Source organism: Phoxinus phoxinus (genome assembly GCF_949152265.1).
Source record: "Phoxinus phoxinus genome assembly, chromosome: 7".
Lineage (NCBI taxonomy): Eukaryota > Metazoa > Chordata > Actinopteri > Cypriniformes > Leuciscidae > Phoxinus > Phoxinus phoxinus.
Window position 1 is genome coordinate 23,863,215 of NC_136882.1, and position 24,806 is coordinate 23,888,020.

Here is a 24,806-nt window from a genome sequence, read left to right on the forward strand (position 1 = left end):
GTAATAAACCAGTTATAAGGCGCTCCAGTGCTGGAGGCAGTGTGAGAGTGGCGAATACATCTGTCCTGCAGACACAGGAGCTGTGGGACAAATAACAGGCTAAAGGTTACAACCGTCTTCAGATTACATTGTATGGATTTATCAATCAGACCTTATGCAGTTGCATTGTAGAATAATGCAGATGTAAAATATTTATGTGTGTGTGTCTGTCCCAGAAAAAATATCTTTTTTTTTTATATCTAACATATTTATATTATATTAAACACATTTAATGCATAAACATTAAAGAAACAAACTGAAATAAAAAAATACTTAATTTCAAACATGTTCACTTTTTCCTGTAAGACTGTAAATAGCTCTGCATCAGACATTAAAGATTTTAATAACACTTTACAATAGGGTTCAACTGGTAATGCATGCAATAACAATAATTTTATAAATGTAAATGCACATATTATATATAATCCACAATAGTTCATTGTAAATGCATTCTGAATACACATTTAACAGCATTATTAGGCAACATTAACAAAGATGAATAAATGGTAATTTTGTACAATTTGATTGCATTAATAATGCTAATAAAAATGTAAATATGCATTATTTAAAGGTTTACATTGGACGAAACTCATGAAAATATTTTCTGTCGGGGTTGAAACCCTCGAGCATTAGACACATTTCCATTCCACGAATCTTCTGTTTGATGTGACTGTAGCACTTGACTCTGCTCTGTTGAGGACAGCATTTGTATTCATATCCTGTGGTTTATTCTGAACACTCAAAGACCCTCTCACTTGATCTCGCTCCAAACTCGTGTGTTCACATTAATTCTGTGCCTTAAATGAGCTGTATGGGCCAATTTATTTATGTATTTATGAATGGAGAAGTGGACCGTTCAGTGAAGCGGAACAGTGCGTCAAATATTAAAAGACATTGTGAATAAATTGTTATCTGTCTTTCAACTGAGATGTAAGAAAACTTCCACCTCTCTGTCTAGACCAGTCAAATTTTGGCAGCTGCAGTGGCCAAATCTCAGCAGGACTAACAGCCATCTGCTAGGCTGAGAAAAAAAAGCTAAATATCAGTAAATGTGACTAATTAGCAGGAATTAAAATGCTACTGACAATATGTGTGAGGGATTTTTCTAGGAATTGCTAACATATAACACCCACTTTTTAAAGGGACTGCACCCAAAAAAAGAAGAAAAATTGTAAACAAATATCAAACCAAATAAATAAAAGTATTACAATTTTAATAATTTAAATAATTTAAATAATATTGTAAATAGGCAACTATATAAAATAAATAATGTAAACAATAGTTATTTAAACAACTGTAGCGCCTCTGGACCAATCACAAAATTATAGACAATCTAGTACAATCGAAAAGACTGCTTTTGCACCGAAGGAGCCTGTTGATCGTATGCCAACCCAATGGTTTTCCTTTATCAGACCAAAAACCTGTTACTTTTAATGTTTCTTTTTCAGGTGTCCTGCAGAGTTATAGGCTATTTGGAAACCGTTTACGTGCTATTAATCCTTTTTACGGCCAGTCAGTTTGCAGATGCAGTTCATCTTGTAGAGTTGTAGTTCCCCAGTATCATGTCTTGTTCATATGGGTACTAAAGCAATGATTTCCTGGTTTAATACAACATTGTACTGAAATCTTGTATCAGTGTTTTAAATAGTAACACCTAAAGTTAAATAGCCATGGCTTAATGACAGCACCCAGGCCTTTAGACAAAAATGGAGAAGATCAGAGGCAGTGGAAAAATAGATAAACTTCAGTTGTCTTATGATTGTTAAAGATATAGAATGATCAGTCATCAGCGGGAGGCCAAGGCAGTTAAAGTGCAATCATTTCTGATTCTGACTTAATACAGAATTAGAACATTTTATACAACAAATTTTGTAATGAATCCTTTAACACATATTTATCCAGACCCCACTCCAACAGCTTGTGACAAGTTTTTTTTTTTTTTTTTTACTGGGAAGATTAAGACAATTAGAGCTAGTATTGATTCTACTGATCTTTACTCTATAGAATTTACTCCTTGCTCTGCATTATCTAGTTTTGAACCGCTCTCTTTCTGATCTTGTAGATATAGTTCAGCACTTGAGACCTACTTGCTTATTATGGCATTCCTTCTCATCTTCTTCTCCAGGTTCTAGATGTTGTGGGCCCAACAATTGTATGTATCATAAATAGTAGTTTAGCAAATGTTATATAGTCCCATCCTGTCTAAAGATGCTATAACACATCCTCTTCTTAAAAAGCCTACACTTGATCATTTTGTTTTTAGTAAAATTTCGCCCAATTCCAAAGTAATAATTTATCTAAAAGTTTTGAGAAGTTTGTTTGTCTTCAGCTGTTCTCATTTATTTATTTATAATTAATTTTTATAAATTTTAGTCAGGTTTTAGGTTCTATGTAGTCTGCTCTTTTAAAGGGCACCTATTATGGAATTTTGAAATTTACCTTTCATGTAGTGTGTAACATAGATCTAAGTGAACAAAAACATCCTGCAAAGTTTGAAATATGAAAGTGCACCGTATATAAAGTTATTGTCTTTCAAAAGTAAGAGTCGACTCTGAGTCATTTTTATGAATCGTTAGAAGACCGAAGCTTTTTCTCTGACTAGATGACGTCAACTTGTCAAGTTATTTGAATACGATACGCCCACTTATTGCGCTCCAAGGCCAGGGAAAACTGGAAAACATCAGGGCGACGAGAAGATGCTGTTCTGAAGTGCGACTCAAAAGCCAACTTTTTTCATATGCCCAAGGAGGAGCATTTGAAGAGTAAGTGGTTACAATTCATATAACTATACCACAGAAGTATAGTCCGAGCCTTGTGCTTTGTTCGCGCCATTTTGAAGACGATTGCTTTTTAAATGCAATCAAACTTGGATTCCCGAGCTGGCTGATATTGAGTTCAGTTCCAAGTGTATTTGCATCAGCTTCCTCCTCCGTATCACAACCTGTAAGTGTTATTAATAATTGTTGTTTTTATGTTTTATGTAGCATGCTTAATAATTATTTTGTTTGTTGTGTAAGCACCGTTTAGCTTCTAGGTCTTCAATGGAAATTGTATTGAGATATGTGAAGTGTTTGTCGTTGTTTTCGGAGTTGTCTTAAAAAATAGAGTAATACCTCGTAGTAACGTAACTGCATTTTTTTTTTTTGTAAAAACGTTTTGTTTATGCATCGGGCTAATGCAAACAAAGACTGATTGTGCTTTTACAATATGAACTCTGGGCTATGCTCGCTAACATAACATTAAATTCTTTATCTTATTTTTTGTTTTTTACTACAAACTACAAAGCAGTGGACTATAATCATTATTATAACACGATTTAATTGATAAAAGCATAATTGTACTCCGTGTTAAACAATAACTATTATCTCTGTAAACACTGCTGGGTCATCTGACCAATCGCAGATTAGCGTCGCGCAAAGGAGGGGTTTGGAAAAATGAGTCATTGAACGATTCATTTGGGAGTCGGTGAGCAAATCAGGTAAAAATAAATGCATATTATACGAAAACAAAAGTGTTTTTTGACATTGCATGCACGTAAAACTGTTGTTGGGTACTCCCTAAACAACATTAGGAACATTTTAAATGTCATAATAGGTGCCCTTTAAAAGTGAGCAATGATTTATCGCTTGCTGTTCTCATTCTCCTTGATTTTACAGCAGCATTTGATACAACTGAACAGAATTATTTTAGAGCGTCAGTGGATAGGGATCCAATACCATCAAATTGTTTTCTTCTTATTAAAAGGACAGAAGTTCTGTAGTTGGGAAATGATTCCTCAGATTCATGTTTATGTAAATTTTAGGGTTAGTGATGTCACTAACCCGGGAGGAGATCACGTTTGTTTTTAAGGCCTAGCTCCAAAGCACGTTGGCCAATTTGAGTTGTTTTTTAATGTACAATACAATTAAATAAACTAAACTAAAATAATAATCATGCAAACCCCCTCTTCCAACAAACTAGCCTATGTGTTGGAGTTCTGTGAACTACCCCCGAACTGCAACTAACACCCAGGCAGAACCAGAGCCATTTACAACAAAAAGGAATGAATAGTGAACGCTCACATTAATGCCATAAAAAAGGACTCTTCGCCATTCATTCATACAAAAACCTTCCATGAATGAATATGCATATCTCCAGGATATTGTGTGTGATTATTATGGTCTTATACAGTCTTTTTTTATTATTATTGTATACTGTTTTATGCATGATATAACCACAAGTTAATGTACCCTCACCATGCTTCAAATAATCCTCATATAATACATTGGTGTACAACATTGCTGTACATCACATCTTCACATCATGCATTGTATTCTTGTTAGACTTTTTTTGGATCTAAAAAAAGAAAATAATAAAATAACCTTACCACCCACACAAACACACACAAATAAACTTGAGAACCATAAAACAATTATAACCATAAAAACAATTTTATTGGAACTGTAGTAGTGCTCAAATTGCACGTATTCTGGGGTAAAATAACATTAAGATATATAAACACTACAAGCCACTGACTCCACAATACATTATTCGCAACCTGAGAATGTTCAGTTTGTTATTTCACCATATACAAATAAATAGGCAAATACCTTGTTATCCTGCACAGTCTGTAACAATCTTATTACAAAACAGGTCCACAACATATGACACTTTCTAGCATGTCTGTGTTTTAAATAACAATAAAAGATGCTCCAGAAATGAGCATGAATAATAATAATAATAACCATATTAAGAAAACAATGATCACAGCCAATCACAGTGACTCTGCTGTTTGGCCAAACAGGTGCAAGCCAATGATGTTAAATCAGCCCGACTGGCATAGAAGTGCTAATATGTTAGCATGCATGTGCTAACAGACAGTGCTTCATCACAGATCAGTATAAAAGAGGCTTTGACAAATGTTTATTAACACTCTCTTGAAGTTTAGTTACCGCACATGAGTGAAATATGTTCATTACAAAAGCACCACAAACCAAGCAAAACAGCACTATAATCACACTTGTATTACCTTCTACATCTCTTAGTAAACATTTTGTAATATGTTTTAATGAGCAATTTACTGCTGATTTATGCTTTCATTTTAAAATATTACAAATGTAAATGCCTATTATTCAGCTTTCAACTGAGACATCAACTCCTTACAATACAGATTTAAACCTCTCCATTATATAAAACAGACGAGTCACTGTAATGAGTGAGTCACTGCAATTATATTAAAGCAAAACAGCATTTAGGTTCATGAGGCAGAGCGCTGCATTTTATACAAATAATAAAAAGTCAAAACAGTCACAGCTAAACTTGAAGCCCATCTGAGACCCCACTCAAAACCAACAGACACACTGAATTTGTGTTTCTCACAGAACAGGACTGTGGGATGTTCAGGAGTGTAGACTTTTGTTCCCTCCAAACACATTTGTTTTTAAAGGTTGATTATTGTTCGACTGATATAAAAATAAAAATATAATGTAATACTGAACATTTAGTTTTTTTGCTTTATAATACATTTTTTAATTATCAATCAATTTTTAACATTAACGTTGGAGACTTGAATTTAAAAACGCAGTTTTAATCTTTTCCATTCGAAGTTTAGCGGTCGGTAAGATATTTTTGGTCACCAAAGCTTATGTGATCAGAAATACAGTAAATTTGTGAAATATTTCTCATTTTAATACATTTTCAAATTTTATTTACATGAATTTTCAGTAGCCATTTGTCTAGTCTCCAATATCACATGATCCTTCAGAAACTATTTTAATATGTTGATTTGGTGCTCAAGAAACACATCTTACCCATGTTGAAAAAGGTTGTGCCAATTAATATTTGGTGGAAACCATGATTTTTTTTTCAGGATTCATTACTGAATTTAAAGTAAAAAAAAAAAAAGCATTTGACATCAATTTTATTCAGCAAGGGAGCATTCAGTTGATCAGAAGTGATAAAATTCTATTTTTTAAAAATTATATATTTATTTATTTGTTAATTAAGATATCGTATTGAACCCAACCTTTGGAAATTTCCTGTAGAGAATTCCTATCTTTACAATTAACATTGAACTGTTAATATTATCACATAACACTCTATTAAACAAAATAAGTTTATGCAAGTTTGTCATTAAATTTCACTCAGCAGAAGCCTCACCAGCATCAATACAAACATTGCTGTCATTGCTGCAGAGTTAAAGAGTTTCTGTTGGATCTGTTTGGCTTCATTGCAGACGGTGAGTGTACTCATTACATGACCAGGACAGATCTGGCCCTAAATAAGCAGTCCTTGCTTCGAGACATAAAATCAGATCCTGGCCTCAAAATATTGTGGCACATCACAGTGAACATCGATGAAAACGATCAGTCACAATCATACTGATAGAAAAAAAGGCATCCTTTCAGACTTTCACCACAAAAAAACGCTTAAATTTAGCACGAGGCAGAGCAAGATTGCAACATACCATAAAAAAGACACCACACTTCAAAGCTCACTGCAAAACATCTCAAATACACACACTCGTACATTCACAGTGCAGAGGACATAATTCCGTGCCATATGAGTATTTTTTTTTTGGTCAAGTACATCCTGTGAGAGAAGGAAATCTGATTTAAATATCAGACTACTTGGATGGACTGACAAATATCCTCAACATCCGTCCTCTATGACGAGAAGGTTAAATTGCAAATCTTTTTCAGAGAAGCAGGGGCATATTACAAGAAAGGCACCGTTTCTCTCATTTGATTCAGGATGACAAAAGTATCTTTTCAGCTCTCAGGTTAAGCGATCCTGAATCATGAGCAGATCAAATGATGAAAGAGCAGATGGACGCTGCTGAGCAGTGTGTGAGGAACACACACCATCAACAGCATTCTTCAAACATTACAGTAAAAAAGCTATTCAGACAGCAACAATCTCATGGCTACTGTGACTGGCAGTGTTTCTAATAATTCGTCTCAGGTTATGAGACTGCTCTATAACCATAAATGTAACTGATGTCTTTTTAACACCACAAATTGTGCACATTGATGCTAATATAAAATCATCATCATATTGCTTGTCTGCCCAGTTCAGTGATTGCACCTATGTTATGTTCCTTGCCTTACAGCTTCAGCTAATGCAAAACAAATTATAATAATAAAAAAAGGCGTTAATACGAACAGATCTGAGAGATTTCAGAATTTACAGGCATTACATGTGCATTCAAAGCTAAATGATTTAAGGCAGAAATGACAGATCGAAGATAGAACAGGCAGAGATCCGATCACTCACAAACAGACATGTGAATTGCAGAAAAGCAGAACAAACACCTAAAGTCTTTAAAGTCACCCTTAAAGTCAACATGAAAAAGCATTCGAAATCATTTTTATAATGATGTATGGTATGAAACTGGAAATTGACTAAAGAATGAAGTGAAGATTTCCATGAACAAGCATGATTGACAGAAAAATGTGTAAACATCGATTGGTTAACAGGGGCTGGAATGAATTGTAAAAGCATTTTCCCTTGCCAAAATCACTATGATTTTTAGACTATGACTAAACTAAATTAAATGTCGTCAGATGCTGATAAAAAAAAAAAAGCCTTTACCATATCTGTTTTCAGATATTCTTTTTTTTACTGATATATTGCGTATCCCAATAAATTATGATTTCATGTTGACTTTAAGAATTAACACTAAATAAGAACAATACACCCCCCCCCCCCCGACCCCCAATACACACACCAGTACATGCTAGCTTCCCAGACACTGATTAAATAGCATGCTCAGGTTTAACAGTAATATTGTTACAATTGCACAAAAAAAAATAATAATAATGATGATTTTATAATGTCTAAACATAAATCTAAATGAAAACCCGTTGAGTAATCATCTGCAGCCATCTAGTGGCTATAGTTAAAAATTCTTGTTAATTGAATTGAGGTTAGTGGCATGATATCATTGATGCGATACCGAGCAGTAAAAACCCGATCGCACATTCCATTTTTTGTTTTGCAAGGTAAAAAAACAAAAACCCTTGCTGCCCCCCCGGCAAGATACCGGCCTGGGGAGTTGCCCAAGTCGCCAGTGCCTAAATCCGCAACTGGTTCAGGCCTGGGCTTAAAATGTGTCTGGAAAACTAGCCTTATGGACAAGAGGTATTGCTCATGAATACAGACATGCCATCATTAACAAATGTAATACCCTGTCAAGAAACTACAAATGATTACAAATCACATAACTCTGGATGTGCTGGTCCACTGATGTCACAAGTCCATGTGATCCCACTGAATACACACAGGGTTATAAGGCTGTTTTGGTCTGATCTGGTCTAAATGTATACAAAACTCAAGTCTTGCTCTAATCTCAATGCATACTCACATTTAAAGTTTGTTGGGAGATGAAAAGAAACAAGAACAGACCAAGAGGGTAAGTGCTGCGGACAGGAAGTAAGTGACTCTGTAAATGTGCAGCGGACAAAAAGCCAGCATTCCCACGCACAGCGGCAGCAGTAGATGGAGCATCAGATTAAGCATCCGTTTGCTGAAATACAAGTGTAGATACAGACACACAGTCTTGTTTTAACTTTTTTTGTAAGAAAGAAATTAATACTTTTACTTTTATTTTAATGTAAAGGATACATTCAATTGATCTAAATATATTTGATTTCAAATAAATGCTGTCCTTTTGGAAATTTCATGGCTTCTTCTATAAAAATATTAAGCAGCGAAAATGTTTTCGACATTGATAATAACAAAATTTTTCGTAAGAACCAAATCAGCATTAAATAAGCATAATTTCTGAAGGATAATGTGACACTTCAGCTTTGCCATCACAAGAACAGTCACTACTATTTTTCAATCCTGTTTTACTGTTTTTGATCAAATAAATGCAGCCTTAGTGAGCATAGACTTCTTTCAAAAATACTGTAAGCACATATGTCTATGTTTGAATATACTGTATATAATATACTGTCTATATACAGTACTGTGCAAAAGTCTTAGGCACATTAGTTTTTTACAACAAAAAGTGGTTAAGCCAGTTATTTATATATTGTGCTGTAGTTTGTCAGTAGGAAATATCAGTTTTTATACCATGGTCTGGGTGAATACTCGATTCTGATTGGCTGCAGGGTGTCCGTTAAAAAGTGATGTAGGACACCTAGTAAAGTAGTTCTGGTGAAACTGCCTGTTTACCATTCGAAATTAATAAATAAATGCGCTGCCTACAACAGCTGTGAGTAACCATAGGAACAGGCAGTCAAAGTATCCGTTAACAATTTGCTCTATCAAAACAAACATCTAACGTTAGTTAGATATTACATAGCCTACTAATACAACAATGAGCGACTTCGTTATTTCTTTTAACATTTATGGAGAATATGACAACTTTGACGACTGGGATGCTGCTGAAGAAAGAAAAAAATTTAAATAAAACGGAGAAACGATACAAAGAGATAACGTTAACACCAGGAGAATTGAATCAAATAGAAGACGAAAAAGATTAGATCAACACGAAAAATAATACGAAATGGGCAGTAAATACACTCAGAGACTTTGTTCAAAAAGAAATGGACTCCAGCTTTGAAAATTACACCGCTGATGTAATTGTTTTATGTGTAATAAAAAAATAACTATGCCTACCTTTGTGTTTCATGAAAAAAAAAAAATGCATTTCTGAACCTGAAGGGTTCTACAAGCTGAGCGGACTATAAATGTCTCCGGTTGCTAAATAAACCGTCAGGCAAGTTATTATTTGTTAAAAACTAGATTTAGCCTAATTAAAATATAAACTAATGTTTTAAAAATGTTTTATTTGGCAAGTGACCATGGTATAAGCGGGTTAATGCCCTCCGAGGTGTCCATTGTCAGGTTTTAAATAAAACCTGACAATGGACACCTCGTCGGACATTAACCCTTACATATTTCCAAACATTCCATTTGCCCTTTATTGTAATAATCCAGTGAGATTTTTGTATGCACAAGGAGTCTGACAACAGCCGGTCTGCTCCACAGTCCACACAGAGATCTGATCTCAGCATCACTGAGTCGGTCTGTGATTACATGAAGAAACAGAAAACAACTGAGACAGTAAATCCAGAAGAACTGCAGTAACATCTCCAAGACGCTTGGAGAAACTGACCTACTGCCTGTTGTCAGACTCCTTGTGCATACAAAACTCTCAAAGGATTATTACAATTAATAATAAAAGTAATGTTTGGAAATGTAAACTGATATTTTCTACTGACACTCTACAGCTAAATGTATAAATAACTGGCTTAAAAACATTTTTTGTGAAAATACTAACGTGCCTAAGACTTTTGCACAGTACTGTATATGTATTCACTACACATTTGTGATGATTTTGAATTATACTTAAAGGCACAGTAAGTAAGTTTCACTGCTAGAGGTTGCTTATTCAAACCATTAACAAAGGTGATAAAGCTGCGAATGTGTGTGGAATCATGAGAATTGTCCTCTTCACCCTCCACAGCCGATGGAAAGCAATCTGATGGGACTCAGAAATCATTAGTGGTGTCAACAATAATCGATTCGGCGATGCATCGCAATGCGGGATATGCACGATTCAGCATCGATGCGGCAAAGTGCCATAATCGATTATGTCACTGTTTATTTTCTGGCCTTGAGTTGGACAATAAAGTTACTTTCGTGGGCATAACAACAATCAAGACGGCTGAGGCGGAGGGAGATGACCGCGATAGACGGGTAATTAAAAACGCACCTAAAGCTTGGAAAAGCGGACATCTGGGCACATTTCGGATTCTACGAAGTTAATGGGAAACTAAACAAGACGAGGCTGAACACAGGAGCGCAGCTTCGCGGCTGAGACACGAATAGACTAACATAAAGCTTTTACTTTTAAACACAAAAGGCACGTCCATTTGAATAAAAAAATAATATTTATTAAACAAACCAGATCAAGAGCAAAAACAAAATAAAGTGCATAACTGAAAAATAAAGCATAGGCTCAAAACTAATACAAACAGTGGCACTGCGCACAATCATTTTTCCCGTCTTCTAAAAAAAAAATGCTGCCACACTGCCGATGTCTTTGTTGACATGGTAGAAGAGGACTGACTATGAATTAAACGGTCTCTCAATTAAATAAATAATATTCAGCAAACCTTCTAGTAGCCTACTTTCTTCAATTTGTCTCTCTTCTCCAGTGGTTTGGGCTAATCCAAAAGAAGTGAAAACAAGGGGGGTGTTCTGAAGACAGACTGTTACCTGTGAAACAGGGGTGCTCTGAAAACACCCCCATTAGCAATTAGTGCTTTCCACCTGATGAAACGAACGCGCAAAACGAATTAAATGAACGCGGCAAAACTGATGAAACGAACGCGCAAAACAAATTAAATGAACGCGGCAAAACTGATGAAATGAACGCGCAAAACGAATGAAATGAACACGGCAAAACTGATGAAATGAACACGGCAAAACTGATGAAATGAACACGGCAAAACTGATGAAATGAACACTGCAAAACTGATGAAATGAACGCGGCAAAACTGATGAAATGAACGTGGAAAAAAATCGACTAATCAGAATTTTGGTCAAGCAAGAACGTATCGACCAACAATCGACTGGGAGATTACAGCCCTAGAAAGCAGTGATTTATGTTTTCTTTTTCAGGTTTGAAAATGCCATATACAATACCCTGTAGCCTACCATTAAATTTTATTTTGTTTAATGACATTTATGTCAGATACAGGAGAGTGATAATACACACATAGCAGCCAATAAAATGTTGTTCAATATATGACTGCTTGTATTGCCTCATGACTGATGAAAAATTTGCCTTGTTGTGTGCAGTAGAATTTTGATGCATCGCAATGCATCGTAGAATCGAATTGAATCGAATCGTTACCTGGTGAATCGTAATCGAATCGAATTGTGAGGGCAGTGCCAATGCACACCCCTAGAAATCATGTTCATGAGTGAGCTGAAGTATTAAAGTTTTATTAGTTTTACTGTGATATGTCTCAGGGTGGGGAAGAGAGCCAGGAACATTTTACAGTTGCTGTTTTTATTATGCTTGTATGCCGCAGTCGGCCGTTCATGCTCCTTTCGTTTTATTGCTTATGTTTATAATACGTTTAAAGCTATGTTTAATGTCCGCCTCCTTCCCTGAACTTGAAGCAGCTTATTGCTACTCATACAGGTCACATTATCTGACAAATTAAAATACATGTACAAACATGTTACTCGTTGTTTCAAGAAAACAAGAGATTCAAACAAACGTGTTGAGCTACAGTATATAACTATATAGCTATACAAGTATTAGTTTTCAGTCGATACAGGTATCCAAACAGTTGCTCACCTATCTAATAAATCATAATATATTAAAGCAGCTTTGTTGTTTCCATGGTTTCTACAGAAGTAAAACCGGAAAACGAGGGTAATGCAGATATGACGTCGTTGACAGGCGACGTAATGACAAGGGCTGTCACACGGTTTAAATCCTGAGAATTTAGCTTTTTTAACCATTGTTGGAAACATTTGGGATAATGCAAGTATAGAAGTCAACAAAATATATAACATTATTCTAGTGGTTTTTGGATATTTTAATCCAAAAATCGTACATATTGTGCCTTTAAGCAACATCATAAATATTTTAGAGATTATTTTATTGCCATATTAAGCTTCCTGAAGAGTGTGTCAGTAATGAACATTATTTTAAATGATGTAAAATGACATGGCTAATTCCGTGAGAAATGCACACAAACCTGCGGAGGAGTGTATTTGTGTTACAGTTGATAAGCAGAACAGAGCTGATGAGCAGGGGCACAATGTGAGGCCAACAGGGGTCAGGATCCAAATGAACCCAATATCTGAACAAGACACAAAAACATGTTTAAATTAAAAACTACTACAGGACTTTGGCTATAGAGTACTTTCTCTTCACCTTCAAGGCATTTTCTCTCTTCTAGAGATTTAGAAATTTCTAATCAACTTGCACCTTAAATTGCTCCGTTACCTGAGATTGTTCTTCCAGTGGATAAGGGAAGGGGCGTTGAACATCATGGTAAGAGTAAGCATTGTGGACAAACTAAAGTGGAGCTCCAGATCATCTCTGACGTCGTGTAGCACTGATATTGACAGTAAAGGGCTGCCATTACATTCTTTACTCTTGCTGTGAGAGTCACTGCCATGAAAACCATTTTCTGTGTTTTGTGAAACTTTCTGGGGAGCCTGGTTTATCGGGAACAAAACATTTAGAAATTACAGGTACTGAGAGCCAACTAGAGTAAAAAAAAGAAAAGAAAGATAAATTATGTAAAATAAGGCATTTATACCAGGTTCAACATGTGGCTCAGTGATCTCTCAGTCATCTGTAATTTAAGCACCTGGACAAAGACAGACAATCACAGAAGACTAAACTCATTATGAAGAAAATAGTTAATTAAGACTAATTGGAGATTAAGAAAGACAAATATTTTAATAACTATTACAGGCATCAGCAGGAATCATTTCTTAAGTCAAGCATCCAACTTGAGGTAAAAAAAGATTAGAATAATGATTTCTTACCAACCCTAACCTACTGTATATGAAGTAGGTGTGAAACGGCCTTAAGGAAGGGAGGACAGATCACTCACTCTGTAGAAGTGGAGAAGAGTGGAGACCATAAGAGCCAGCGCTCCACACGTGACGCCTCCGAGCACACTCAGAGAGACCATCAGGAGAATCTGAGTATGAAGACGAAGCGTGCCGCAGTCCCGGGACACTGAAGGTCTGCAAACAAACACAGTGTCACACACATGATTTGTGAAAACATTTCTGAAAAGACCAGCAGCTGGCAACTAGTTTCTATGGCAGAAGGTGAACAATTTCAGCTATTATCTGCATTGGGGATGTTATAACATACATAATGCTTTTTCTATTTTCAAATATTATTTTACAATATAAAAATAGTAACATAGCATTTTTAAATTGTAATACAATTTTGTGATTTTACTAGATTTTTAAAAACAAAGCTGAATTTTTTTAGCACCATTACTCCAGTCTTCAGTGTCCCATGATCCTTCAGAAATCATTCTAATATGATGATTTGATGCTTATGAAACATTGCTTATGAAACACATTAATATTATTAATGTTGAAAACAGTTCTGCTTAAAATTTTGGTGGAACTGTGATTTTTTTTTTCCAGGATTCTTTGTAAGAGCATTTGTTTGAAAAATAAATCTTTGTAACATTATAAATGTCTTTACTCAAATTGAATGCATCCATGAAGGATAAAAGTATTAATTTCTTTAAAAAATAAAATATTACTGACCCTAACATTTTAAAAAGTAGTGTATAAATATGAAACATTTTAACATTTATATAAATGCATTGTTGAACTCACAGAATGACAAATGCGTTTATTTTTGTTTGTGGATTTAGATCTCTGAAAAAAAAATTCATGCAAAACATCTATTTATTTAGAGCACCTACTACAAAGCAATTATTAAAATGATTTTCACCTGTGCAGTGGAGCAAGAAAAAAGGACAGGAAGTAGACAGACACTCTGAGGACTGTGCTACCCCAGAATGCAATGGCTGCACCGAGCACACAGAGCAGTGGGGATACCAGACGAGGCCATTCCTGCATAGAGGCTTTTGGATCCTGGGATGTGTTTTCCACAGAGATTAGAGGAAGAGTATCCACCCCCGGAAGACCCAGAGAGGACCAGACATCATGAAACCAGCTCTGCCTACAGCAGAAAACCCCTCGAAAAGATTAAAATGGGAGCACTGCTTGACTAGGCTCCTATGTTATACAGAAAAATAGAATCCGCATTCAAATACAGCAGATAGACACTGTGTGTCGAGACTCACCTGAGCAGCAGCAGCAGCAGTAGGACAGGAAGTTCCAGTTTGTGGACCTGTAATGATTTACTCATGGCTTCTTGCATTCCAACAGGATGCCCCAATCTTTTGATGGAGCTCAGCTGAGCCCTGATCATCAGAAGAAGCACTACAGCCGAGTAGACCGGCAGAACTGGACCACAGAAACGTAGAATCTAAAGAACAACGATTTCTTTTGAATACGAGACTCTGGGTTCAAAGTTAAAATTGGCAGATGAAATACCACAATGTTAGCACACCTGCCCAAGCACTTTGGGAAACGAAGTCCGAATAGACACCTGTAGAAAAACAAGACATTGTTAGTTGTCTTACTGGTAGGTTTACCTGAGGAAAACATGTTGTGGATGTGGATGAAACACCTTGTATTGGCAGTTGGGGGCAGTGTGGAGCTGCAGGAGGGCACTGGAAGTGTTGTCTGGGCGACTGGTGTGAAGCATGCTGTAGATCTCAGATACCGAAGGAATACTTGGGATTGAAAACATACAAAGAGTTTTAGAAGACACAATCATCTCTACTCTGATGCAAAAAGAGAGCTGTGGTGAGGAAGAAAGCTGGCTAATTATTCTACCTCGCCATAGCAAATGAGTCTTCTTGAAACCAAGGTACCCTCACTCTGTACACACTGGGCAGTCTGTCTGTATAACACAACACGTATGGTATCAGACGTGAGCTTTTTAAAACACCATGCTGAATTTCTGGCAAAAGAAGCAGAACTGGTTACCTTTAGTGGTTTTGCAGTGACTCATTACCGTTATTCTGAAAGCCTGATAAACCTGAAGGAACACAAACTAGAGTTCACATGTCTTATGCTTTGGGGTATACTTCTTATTTTAATTAAAGGATTAATGGATTACCAATAATACTACTAATAATAGGAACATTATCCTCAAAAGACTTTATAATGCTAAAGATTATTATGGGATTTCTACCATTAAAAACGCTTCTACTATGTATTAAAACTGAATATTTGAAAAATCTGAGGGATTAAATCTATAGAGAAGCTGAGGTTAACAGGGAAAGAGGAACACATGAAATGTTGTGAGCGATCACCTGATGAAAGTCTTGTAGCAGAAGTGTATGGAGCAGCCCAGATGAGTTAATGCTGATGTCACTGACGGTCAGACCTGCAAACAGTCACATTCAGGTTAAAGCGTTTGCATTCCTTAAACACAACTTACTTGGTTTTAAAAAGTAAGAATGACGGTATTTGACACTATTTTATTCGACTATTACATTCTTATTTTTTCTGCCAATTCTAGAGTTAAAATGTCCCTATTATGCTTTTTTGGATATTACATTGCATGTAGTGTTCTATATAGCGGTTTGTATTTTATGTAAAATGTGTGCAATGTTTCAAAGATTAAAGTGCACTATAAATTAGTTATTAATATAAATTATAAATGTTTTTTTCCAAAATAAATAACCGATTCCGAACTGCCTGAAACGAGTCATTAGTAACTCCTTCCTGCAGTAATTCCTGTTTTGCTTCCTGCACAAACCTGCATAGGTCTGTAACAAATTTACATAATGTCAGCCGATGGTCTTCATTGGCTGCCAGCGAACAACGTCTACTTTGACCCGCCATTAAACTCTGTAGTTATAGTGGAGCCCCGAAAGAGTTTGGTTTGTGTTGTCGACATATCAAATCCACTTTGTAAGCATCCAGAGCTGAAATTCAGATATGGTAATGGGAGTCTCGTTTCTCGGTTAAAAAAAAAAAAAAAAAAATCACGCATTCCTTGGATGCTTGTAAACCTATTTTAGGAGACCTCAAAAACTAAATTAGAAACCTTAAAAATGGCATAACAGGGGAACTTTAAATGTGCATAAAAATAAAAGTTCATGCATGTCACTACAGAAAAAAGGGAACAAAAAAATACTAAAACATTGCCCTGGATTATAGTGTCTGCTAAATGCCTTAAAAGTAAAATGTCAACATATACATGTATGTGATTTCGGCTCACCAAAGGACAGCGTATGAGGCACTTGCACTGAGACAGTCAGGCTCTGCTCTCTCTGCAGCTCGCACTCCACTAAAAACTACAATCAGACAATCAAGCATTTAGAATGGATCTTTAAATAGTTCATCATCATGCAAATTGTTATGACATGAATCAACCAATGCATGTTTTAAAAAGAAAGATATACTAATGTGGTCTGTGGAAGTTTTCATGATGAACATGATAATGTGGACTAAGTTAACCTGTCCTCCGCTGGGGTTAGAGGCATCAATGATTAGATGAGAGACCGACAAGAGTTCACTGATTTTCACTGTCACCGCCTATAAAAAAAACAGACGGTTTATAGATCAAATTTATTTTTAAATGTAGTATTATAAGTTGTTTTTGTGTGTAAAAAAAACTAGACTGACCTTATAGGCTGGAAGGAGCTCTGTCTCAGATGACAGATCTATTGCCTGAACACTAGAAAATTAAGAAAAACAGAGAAAGAAACTTTACAAAGCAAATAATATAGCGTACTAATACATTATCAACAATAGTCCATTGCTGGTATGGATATGGATCAGGATGTGCGAGCGATGCACCAGACTCATGAAAATGTGCCAACTTTGTGAAAGACATGCATTTGTATACTGCAGAAATTACTGGCGCAGATTCTCTATGGGCCCTGGTCATTTCCAGTTACAAGAGGATTGGAATTCATGTGGTTCACTTTACTCACCACATGGAGCCGCTCATCTGTGTGCAGCCGTACAGCCAGCTGGTCATTTCCTGTTAAACATGCAGAGATAAACAGAGCTCTTCAAAACATGCTTGAGAACATTTACAATGAGCATAAGTCATGATGGATACTTGGACCACAGCCTGCATGAAGGAAAAACTGTATTATCCTGCTAAATATGTACTTTTTTGTTTATTACAGTACTATTTATAATTTTTTTTTTTACAAGTGTGAGCAGTGAGAATCCAAATGCTTTGGAAAATTAACAAGCATTTTTTTTCTTAATTTATACTCAAGAACTACCGTAAATTCTGCTTTATAATATTCAACCATTTATATGCACATTCAAATGCACAATAATACTGCACATTTTCATTTACGACTGGGACAGCTGACAACACATAAAAAAAATGTCAATGGAATGCTCTTAAATAGACTTAATTTCACTAATGTTTGGAGACATTCAAATCAAAATGATACATTTAAAGGAAAAAAGGGTTCTGAGTGTGACGCTGTTGGACTCCCTCACCATATTATTACTGCGGCAATGGAAATGACTGTAGGCCTTCCTTCGACTGGAGAGAGCAAACAGGAAGTACTTGACTTGAGCTTCCTGCCAAGAGGATGGTTTACATCAGTGCAATGTTCAGAGAAAAGCTGCTGGCATAATTTTTCCCAGAGATGATGAAACATATTGTCACCTTGGGGGCAGTGTAGAACAGACGGAGTGTGTTGACCTCCTTCCATGCCTCAGGAGGAGCTGGAAGGATGGATGAATAGATTCGGATAAAAATAGTAAGAAGAAGAAACAGAGATTCAGATATAATCTTCCAGCTGTGTTGAAAACTGATAAGACTATAAATATATGTGCACACAGACCTGAGAAAGTGACAGGGTCTTCTTGTGCTTCTCCAGGCTGTAGCACTGGATGTCTAAAGAAGTGATAGTTCAACACTGACATTCGCTTCTCAGGACTCTCTGTAAACTAAAGAGAAGCATGAGTCAATAAAAACAACTTGAACACGAACATTAACACGGTATTAATTTAGGACAGTGTAGGAATCTCAGACGTGACGAGGTTGAGTCTTCAGCAGGATTCTTTATTGAGAAAGAGCTGTTGGTAGCTGTAGTCATCAAGACTAAATAAGGCAGTGTACATTGTAGTTTGTATAGATTTTAGGAGGCAGTGCTTAGAAATTGAGACAAAGCACCTGGCTGACAACCTTAAATCATGCAAATGAAGAATCCAGGTATAGGAACCCACCCCAGACTCAAGACTAGAGTGTCACCAGTCCTAATCCAATCCGCATAACTATTCAAAGAATGGGACAGGGGCTTCAGGAGCCATTAAAGACAAAATTGTGAGAGTCTGAAGAAATCAGACTCATTAGACTTACAAAGAGAACAGGACTGGCAGGAACCTCTTGCTAAAATCTTTGCTTAACCGAACAATTCATCTGATATATAATCTTAAATATAAATACAATGTACTTCCCCTTTGTTTTTCAAGTGATGTTATGTAAGGATTAAACGGATTCTTATATTTGTAATTCCACACAGTGCTCACCTGCCCTGTTTCAGGTTCAATAAGGTCGAAGAACGCCCGAACTGTGGCCAGAACCAGCTCCTTGCACCTTGTATGAATCATTTGAAATTACAAAGAATGAAATTCACTGGCTGTTAAGAAGCTAAGTAGCTTAAAAGCAAAACAATTAGGCATCAGTTATTAAGCTCAATGTTAGCATACAAAAACATACCAAACAATGGAAATATGATCCGTAGAAACCCATGTTCGAGGAACTGCAGTCACCTAAAACCAGTTTACAAAACACACATGTAAAAAAAAAAAAGACTAAAAAAATTTGTACTTTAAATATTCAGGTTGAAATATTTAACTGAAGATCATTTTTAAAGAAAGATCTCACAGAAAATGGCTTGTAGACCTACCACAACTGACATCTTATTGAAGTCATCAATGGGACAGGACAGCGCCGTCAAGCCAGAGCGCACTTGGAAGTCAAGGTAACCACCACCCACAGAGAGAACGGTTATATTTCGAAGGTCTTCAGCATTTGTGGCCCAGCGATTCCTGACTGTGGAGTAAAACTCTACAACAGACACACAATTCAGACGTTAGCGTACCAACTATGTTTGCGTCAATTTTTGTTTAAGAAAGTAAGTGTACAAAAAATTTGGGGTTGATACGATTTTTTTAATCTTTTGGAAAGAGTCTTGTGTTCAGCAAGGGTACATGATCAAATGGTATTTGATCAAAATTACAGTAATATTGTCAAATATTATTACAATTAAAAGTAATTGTTTTCTATTTTAATATATTTTGAAATGTAATTTATTCCTGTAATGCAAAGCTGAATTTTCAGCATCATTACTCTAGTCTTCAGTGTCACATGATCCTTCAGAAATCATTATAATATGCTGATTTTGTGCTTTAAAAACTTTTATTATTATTATCAATGTTGAAAACAGCTGTGTTGCTTTATATTTGTGGAAACTGTAATACATATTATTTTAAGGATTCTTGGATACATTTCAAAATAATATATTTGATAAAACTAAAAATGTCTTTACTGTCCCTTGTTATCCATTTAATGCATCCTTGCAGAATAAAAGTACGTACTAATTTCTTTAACAAAAAAAATACCTCACCCCAAACTTTTGAACAGTAGTGTACCTTCAAAACTCTCAGACAAATCTTCTGTACATATTTATGTTCATGTACAATTGCAATCAAAATGATTCAACCCATCTGGAGACTGTAATCATTTACAAATGTAAGCTTTTCTTAAGATACAGAGTTTAAAACATGCATCTATAACAGTTTAGTGCCTAATTAAAAGTGATAATGTTAATTTACAATGTAATGCTTTTGACTTATAGTTTTTTTTTGCAATACTAAGTCCTAATTATTCAACCCCTGTTGTTTGTGTAATTGTGTAAAACACAATTAAGCCTGTACTGTTACACATGCATACATTTAGCCCATGCATGTGCTAAAGTTGAGTATCAAATATGACAAAAGGCAAAAGTCAAAATAGCTCTCACAAAAGCTATAGAGAACTTTTTAATACACTAGAAAGTCTATGGCTACAAGAAGATATCCAAAACTCTAAAAGTTTCTAGAGATACAGCTGGCAGCCTTATTCATAAGTTTAAAATTTGTTGTACCAGAAAACCTTTGAGGGTGTTGAAGAAAAAGAACAATAAGGGGAATAAAATGTTTGATCAGAGCAATTGAGAAAAACCCTCAATTTACAGCCAAAGGATTTCAAGATGACCTGCTAAAATGAGGAAAAAGCATTTTAGATATTCATCCAAATCTACTGAAGCTTGGTTCAGGGATCAGTCGTAGAATGTTCTTGAGTGGCCTGTACAGTCTTCAGATTTACATCTCATTGAAAATATTTGGTGGAATTTAAAGAAAGCAGTGGTATGGTGAGAAAAAAAACACACAAAGATTATCAGTGATCTGGAAGCTTTTCAAATGAGGAATGGGCCAAGATTGCAGTCGAGAGGTGACAGAAGCTTCTAAGCACTTACAGGCAGCGTTTATTGGAGGTTATAAAGAATAAATGATTCTGCACAAAATGTGATTTGTAATTTTTTACATTTTTAGAGCCAATACGATTTTTTCCTCTTAAATTTTTCATGAACTTTACGTTCTAAGAATCATTAAAATGTGTATTAATAAACTTTCAATGCCTTTCTTTAATATTTTTCATCACATTTTGTTCTCAGCAGCAAAATGTCTTTCAGTATAATCATTTTATAAATAATTTTGATTGCAACTGTATGTGTGTATGTATGTTTTTTTTTCCCTACCCAGTATATAAGTGTCAACAGACAAGACAGGTTCCTGGTGGGGGGAGGCCTGGGTGATGATGAGGCTGACCAGCCGTGGATTGAAGCGTGCCAGGGTGAACAAGGCTCTTGCCACCACTCCACCCATGGAGTGACCCACCAGAACCACACCTGTGGGGGGGTCTGGACGGTCCTGCAGCCATGAGAATGTAGTAAAAAGACCATTGGTTTGGATGTGGATAATCTACTAATAGCAGTGAGCTTTAATTACTAAATCAATAAAGGCTGGAATACACTACATGACTTTTAAAGTCTGGCATCATCCACTTGCTGACTTGCAGAGGGATAAACTGGGCATCATACACTAAACAAACAAGGATCATAGTCATACCAGACTTTCACGTTGTTCACAACACAAACAAATTCACACAGAACCATACACATGGTTGCAAGGAGATGCATTGGCAAATGAAAACAATGCGTTCTAAAATCTGCTCAAAATATCAAACAATTATTAAATCTTCCACCTGGATGGAATCATAAAACTATAAGTAATTTTTTTATAAGAATATATAGTTTGTGTGTGGTCAATCCAAAACTGATACTAGAAAGATACTGGTCCATAAATTCGATTATTACTGTTATTGCTCTTAAACCACAGTGCATACTAACACAAGTGTAGAATACTGTAATTTGTGATCTGTAATTTCAACAAAGAGACAGAAAGGGACAGAAAATGATAGAAAGGAAAGGGTGAAGGAAAAAAAAGGAAAGAAAGAAAATTAAGGAAGGAACGTGGAAGTAAAGGGTCAAAAATATAGAGTAAAAAGAACCTCTTGACCTCTGACCTTATAAAGGCGCAAGATGGCTTTGATGCTTTCATGTAGAAACTGAGTCTGTCTGCGCAAACTGCCCCCGTACAGGGCCACCAGCTCCTCGTTGAAGTCAATAGTAAACACATTCATATGGATCCCTCTCTCCAGGTTCTCAGCCTTCCTCAACGCCACTGAACCCAGAGAACGAGCTACAAGAGAGAGTACAACAACATCTTTGTTTTGCAATGAGCTCTCACATCTCACTAAAAAGTTCCATTTGCATTGGGGGTTGGGACAAAGTCAGGAGGATAATCAAGACTGATTGAGCAAACAAACAGGTTTTCTGTCACCCAGATGTCAAAACGGAGGCAAATTAAACAAGGCCAAGCTATTTATATCACCTATGTGTGTATGTATAAGATGCGCTGATTGAAATATTTAAGAAAAAACAGTTCCATCTCACCTTGCTTGTAGCTGCCCGCATTCCCAGGCAGGAAGAGCACAGGTGCGCCGGTGAGCTTGAGTCCTCTGGTCTCCTGAGCATATGCGCCCTCTCCATACAGATACAGGCCGTATGATGGGTACTGGCGCGCGACACGCCTCGGAAGCGGCACGCGCTGCAAACGCACGCACACAAAATGACTGTGAATATTCACGCGCAGAGGATAATAATGCAAGACCACAAACAAATCGAATTGTGGAACAGGATTTCTGACACAAACGAAACTTCAAATTAATGTACAGGTTTTTATGCAGGTTTATTAATATAATAAGCAACTGCTTATTATGGTGACATATACTTCTCAAAATGAAACTCTAAATGTCATACATTCATTGTTTTGACTGAGGATAAACAAATCTGACCCCTTATACCACGGTTTTACCCATATACATTGTGTAATGACTGATGTAGCTTACTAGGTTTGTCTAGTATTGCCAAAACAACAGGTAGAATGACAGGTATGAGGAACTGATGAATGGCCTGCCCCTGCCAGTGAATTGTGCACACTAACCTTAGCCAGAAATGTTGCCTTATTTACAAGAGATTGTGCATTTAGCTAAATGCAAACCAAACATATCAAGAAAACAACAGTGATAAAGACTATGTTTGCAGTGATACTCACTCGGTATTCTGGGTACTCGAACATGTATGTCATGCTGCATCGATTCTCCTCGAAACTAAATAATAATTCCCGCAAACCCACGAGCAAAAGCCCAAGAGCAAAGCCGTAAAACGCGTAAACAGCGAGTCTCATGTCTCCACAAAATAAGCTTGATTATATTCACAAATTCATTGTAATCGTGTCTCCGCTTTCCTCGTTGTAAACCCACACTGTGTTTGAACCTATAGGAAACGGCACCTACGGACCTGTCATGCAGCTCCTGGGACGACGTCACGACGCAGACAGGAGAGTAGAGGGAATGTGTTCTAGGTTTGACCAATCAGATTTGAAAGTGGGAGGGATGGCACGAGAACAGTGGGATCATCGTAGAAAAATTCTCCTCTATTTAAAACGCAGAAAGGCGTAACTCGAGGGGGAATTCAAAGTCCACACGTCACCTTGAATAAGTTTAAGGCGAAGGGACGTAAAGTGCCTGCATCGCACGATTACACATCAAATATCAGTAATTCATCTTATGCAGTACACTTTCATATCGCCATTATCTTAATATAATGGATACAAAATTAAAGATAGCAATTTTCTTTAATCTGATTACAACTGTTTCCAAGCACTGTTTACAACTAGTTACGACCTAAGATGGCGGCAGCGTGTAATTTACGTCAGCCGTGACGTCACCTTCTCATTCTCTAAAATATTGCACTTTCCATCTTGCTAGTATTTTGCATTTTCCCCTGTTGCAAACCAAATTATTTGCCAAAAGTAACACCATCTGTACTTTTTTTGTGGATTATGTTGAATTGCCTTCAATTTCATTTCAAATCATTGCATTTAGAAATGACAGAAACCAGTTGTGAAAAAATCCTGTTAATTTTCTTGCCACTGAGTTAATAATCCAGCTATAATTAACATTGTTTAAAGGTGTCTTAGCTTGACCAAAGCATATATCTGAAAATCTCTCAGAAACATCTCCTTAACTTAATTACAGACATATGTTTTTAAGTTCTAATCTGGTCCATTACCAGAGCTGTGAAGATTGCGGCCGACCCCTCTCATCCTGCCAACAGTCTGTTTAATCTTCTCCCCTCTGGAAAACGGTACAGGGCCTTTCTGGCCAAAACATCACGCCACCGCAACAGTTTTTTCCCCAAAGCAATAGTCCTTCTGAATGACTCTTAAATCTGGAATTCATTGCACTTTATCTTTTATTTTTAACACAACACTATTTAGATTCTACACTCATATTAACCTATTGCTCATAATGTCGCTGTCTGTCCTGTTTTTGTGTTTTTGTCTTTGTTTTTCTTTGTCTTTCTGTTTTACTGTGTGTTGCCTGCATGGAGAAGACCAATCCAAATTCCTAGTATCTGTATACATGGTGAAATAAAGTTGAATTGAATTGAATTGAAGTTACAAAGTTCTAAAAGGTACTGCATTACTACATGTTAGAGAAAAATAATAACCATAAAGAAAAAAAATATATATATATATTTGGT

The 24,806-nt window shown here is 36.2% G+C and overlaps 1 protein-coding gene across 2 annotated transcripts; it reads right to left on the reverse strand.

Moving 5' to 3' along the window:
• On the reverse strand, positions 1-23,596 carry pgap1 (post-GPI attachment to proteins inositol deacylase 1). Of its 2 annotated transcripts, none has more exons than XM_079618526.1 (27): positions 23,314-23,596; positions 22,653-22,806; positions 22,223-22,398; positions 21,396-21,567; positions 19,503-19,663; positions 19,313-19,365; positions 19,123-19,189; positions 18,435-18,540; positions 18,257-18,315; positions 18,085-18,168; positions 17,556-17,605; positions 17,245-17,296; positions 17,077-17,154; positions 16,838-16,913; positions 15,924-15,997; positions 15,595-15,646; positions 15,442-15,508; positions 15,233-15,338; positions 15,113-15,151; positions 14,844-15,028; positions 14,489-14,719; positions 13,620-13,755; positions 13,320-13,370; positions 13,001-13,215; positions 12,750-12,854; positions 8,384-8,545; positions 1-80 (listed from the first exon to the last, which is right to left on the reverse strand). In XM_079618526.1, the coding sequence occupies exons 1-26, from the start codon at positions 23,443-23,445 to the stop codon at positions 8,386-8,388; spliced, it is 2,841 nt and encodes a 946-aa protein (XP_079474652.1). In that variant the 5' UTR covers positions 23,446-23,596; the 3' UTR covers positions 1-80; positions 8,384-8,385. The 2 variants fall into 2 exon arrangements, with proteins under 2 accessions (XP_079474652.1, XP_079474653.1); XM_079618527.1 differs by lacking the exon at positions 1-80 and adding an exon at positions 8,037-8,289.
• Positions 23,597-24,806: the final 1,210 nt, after the last annotated feature.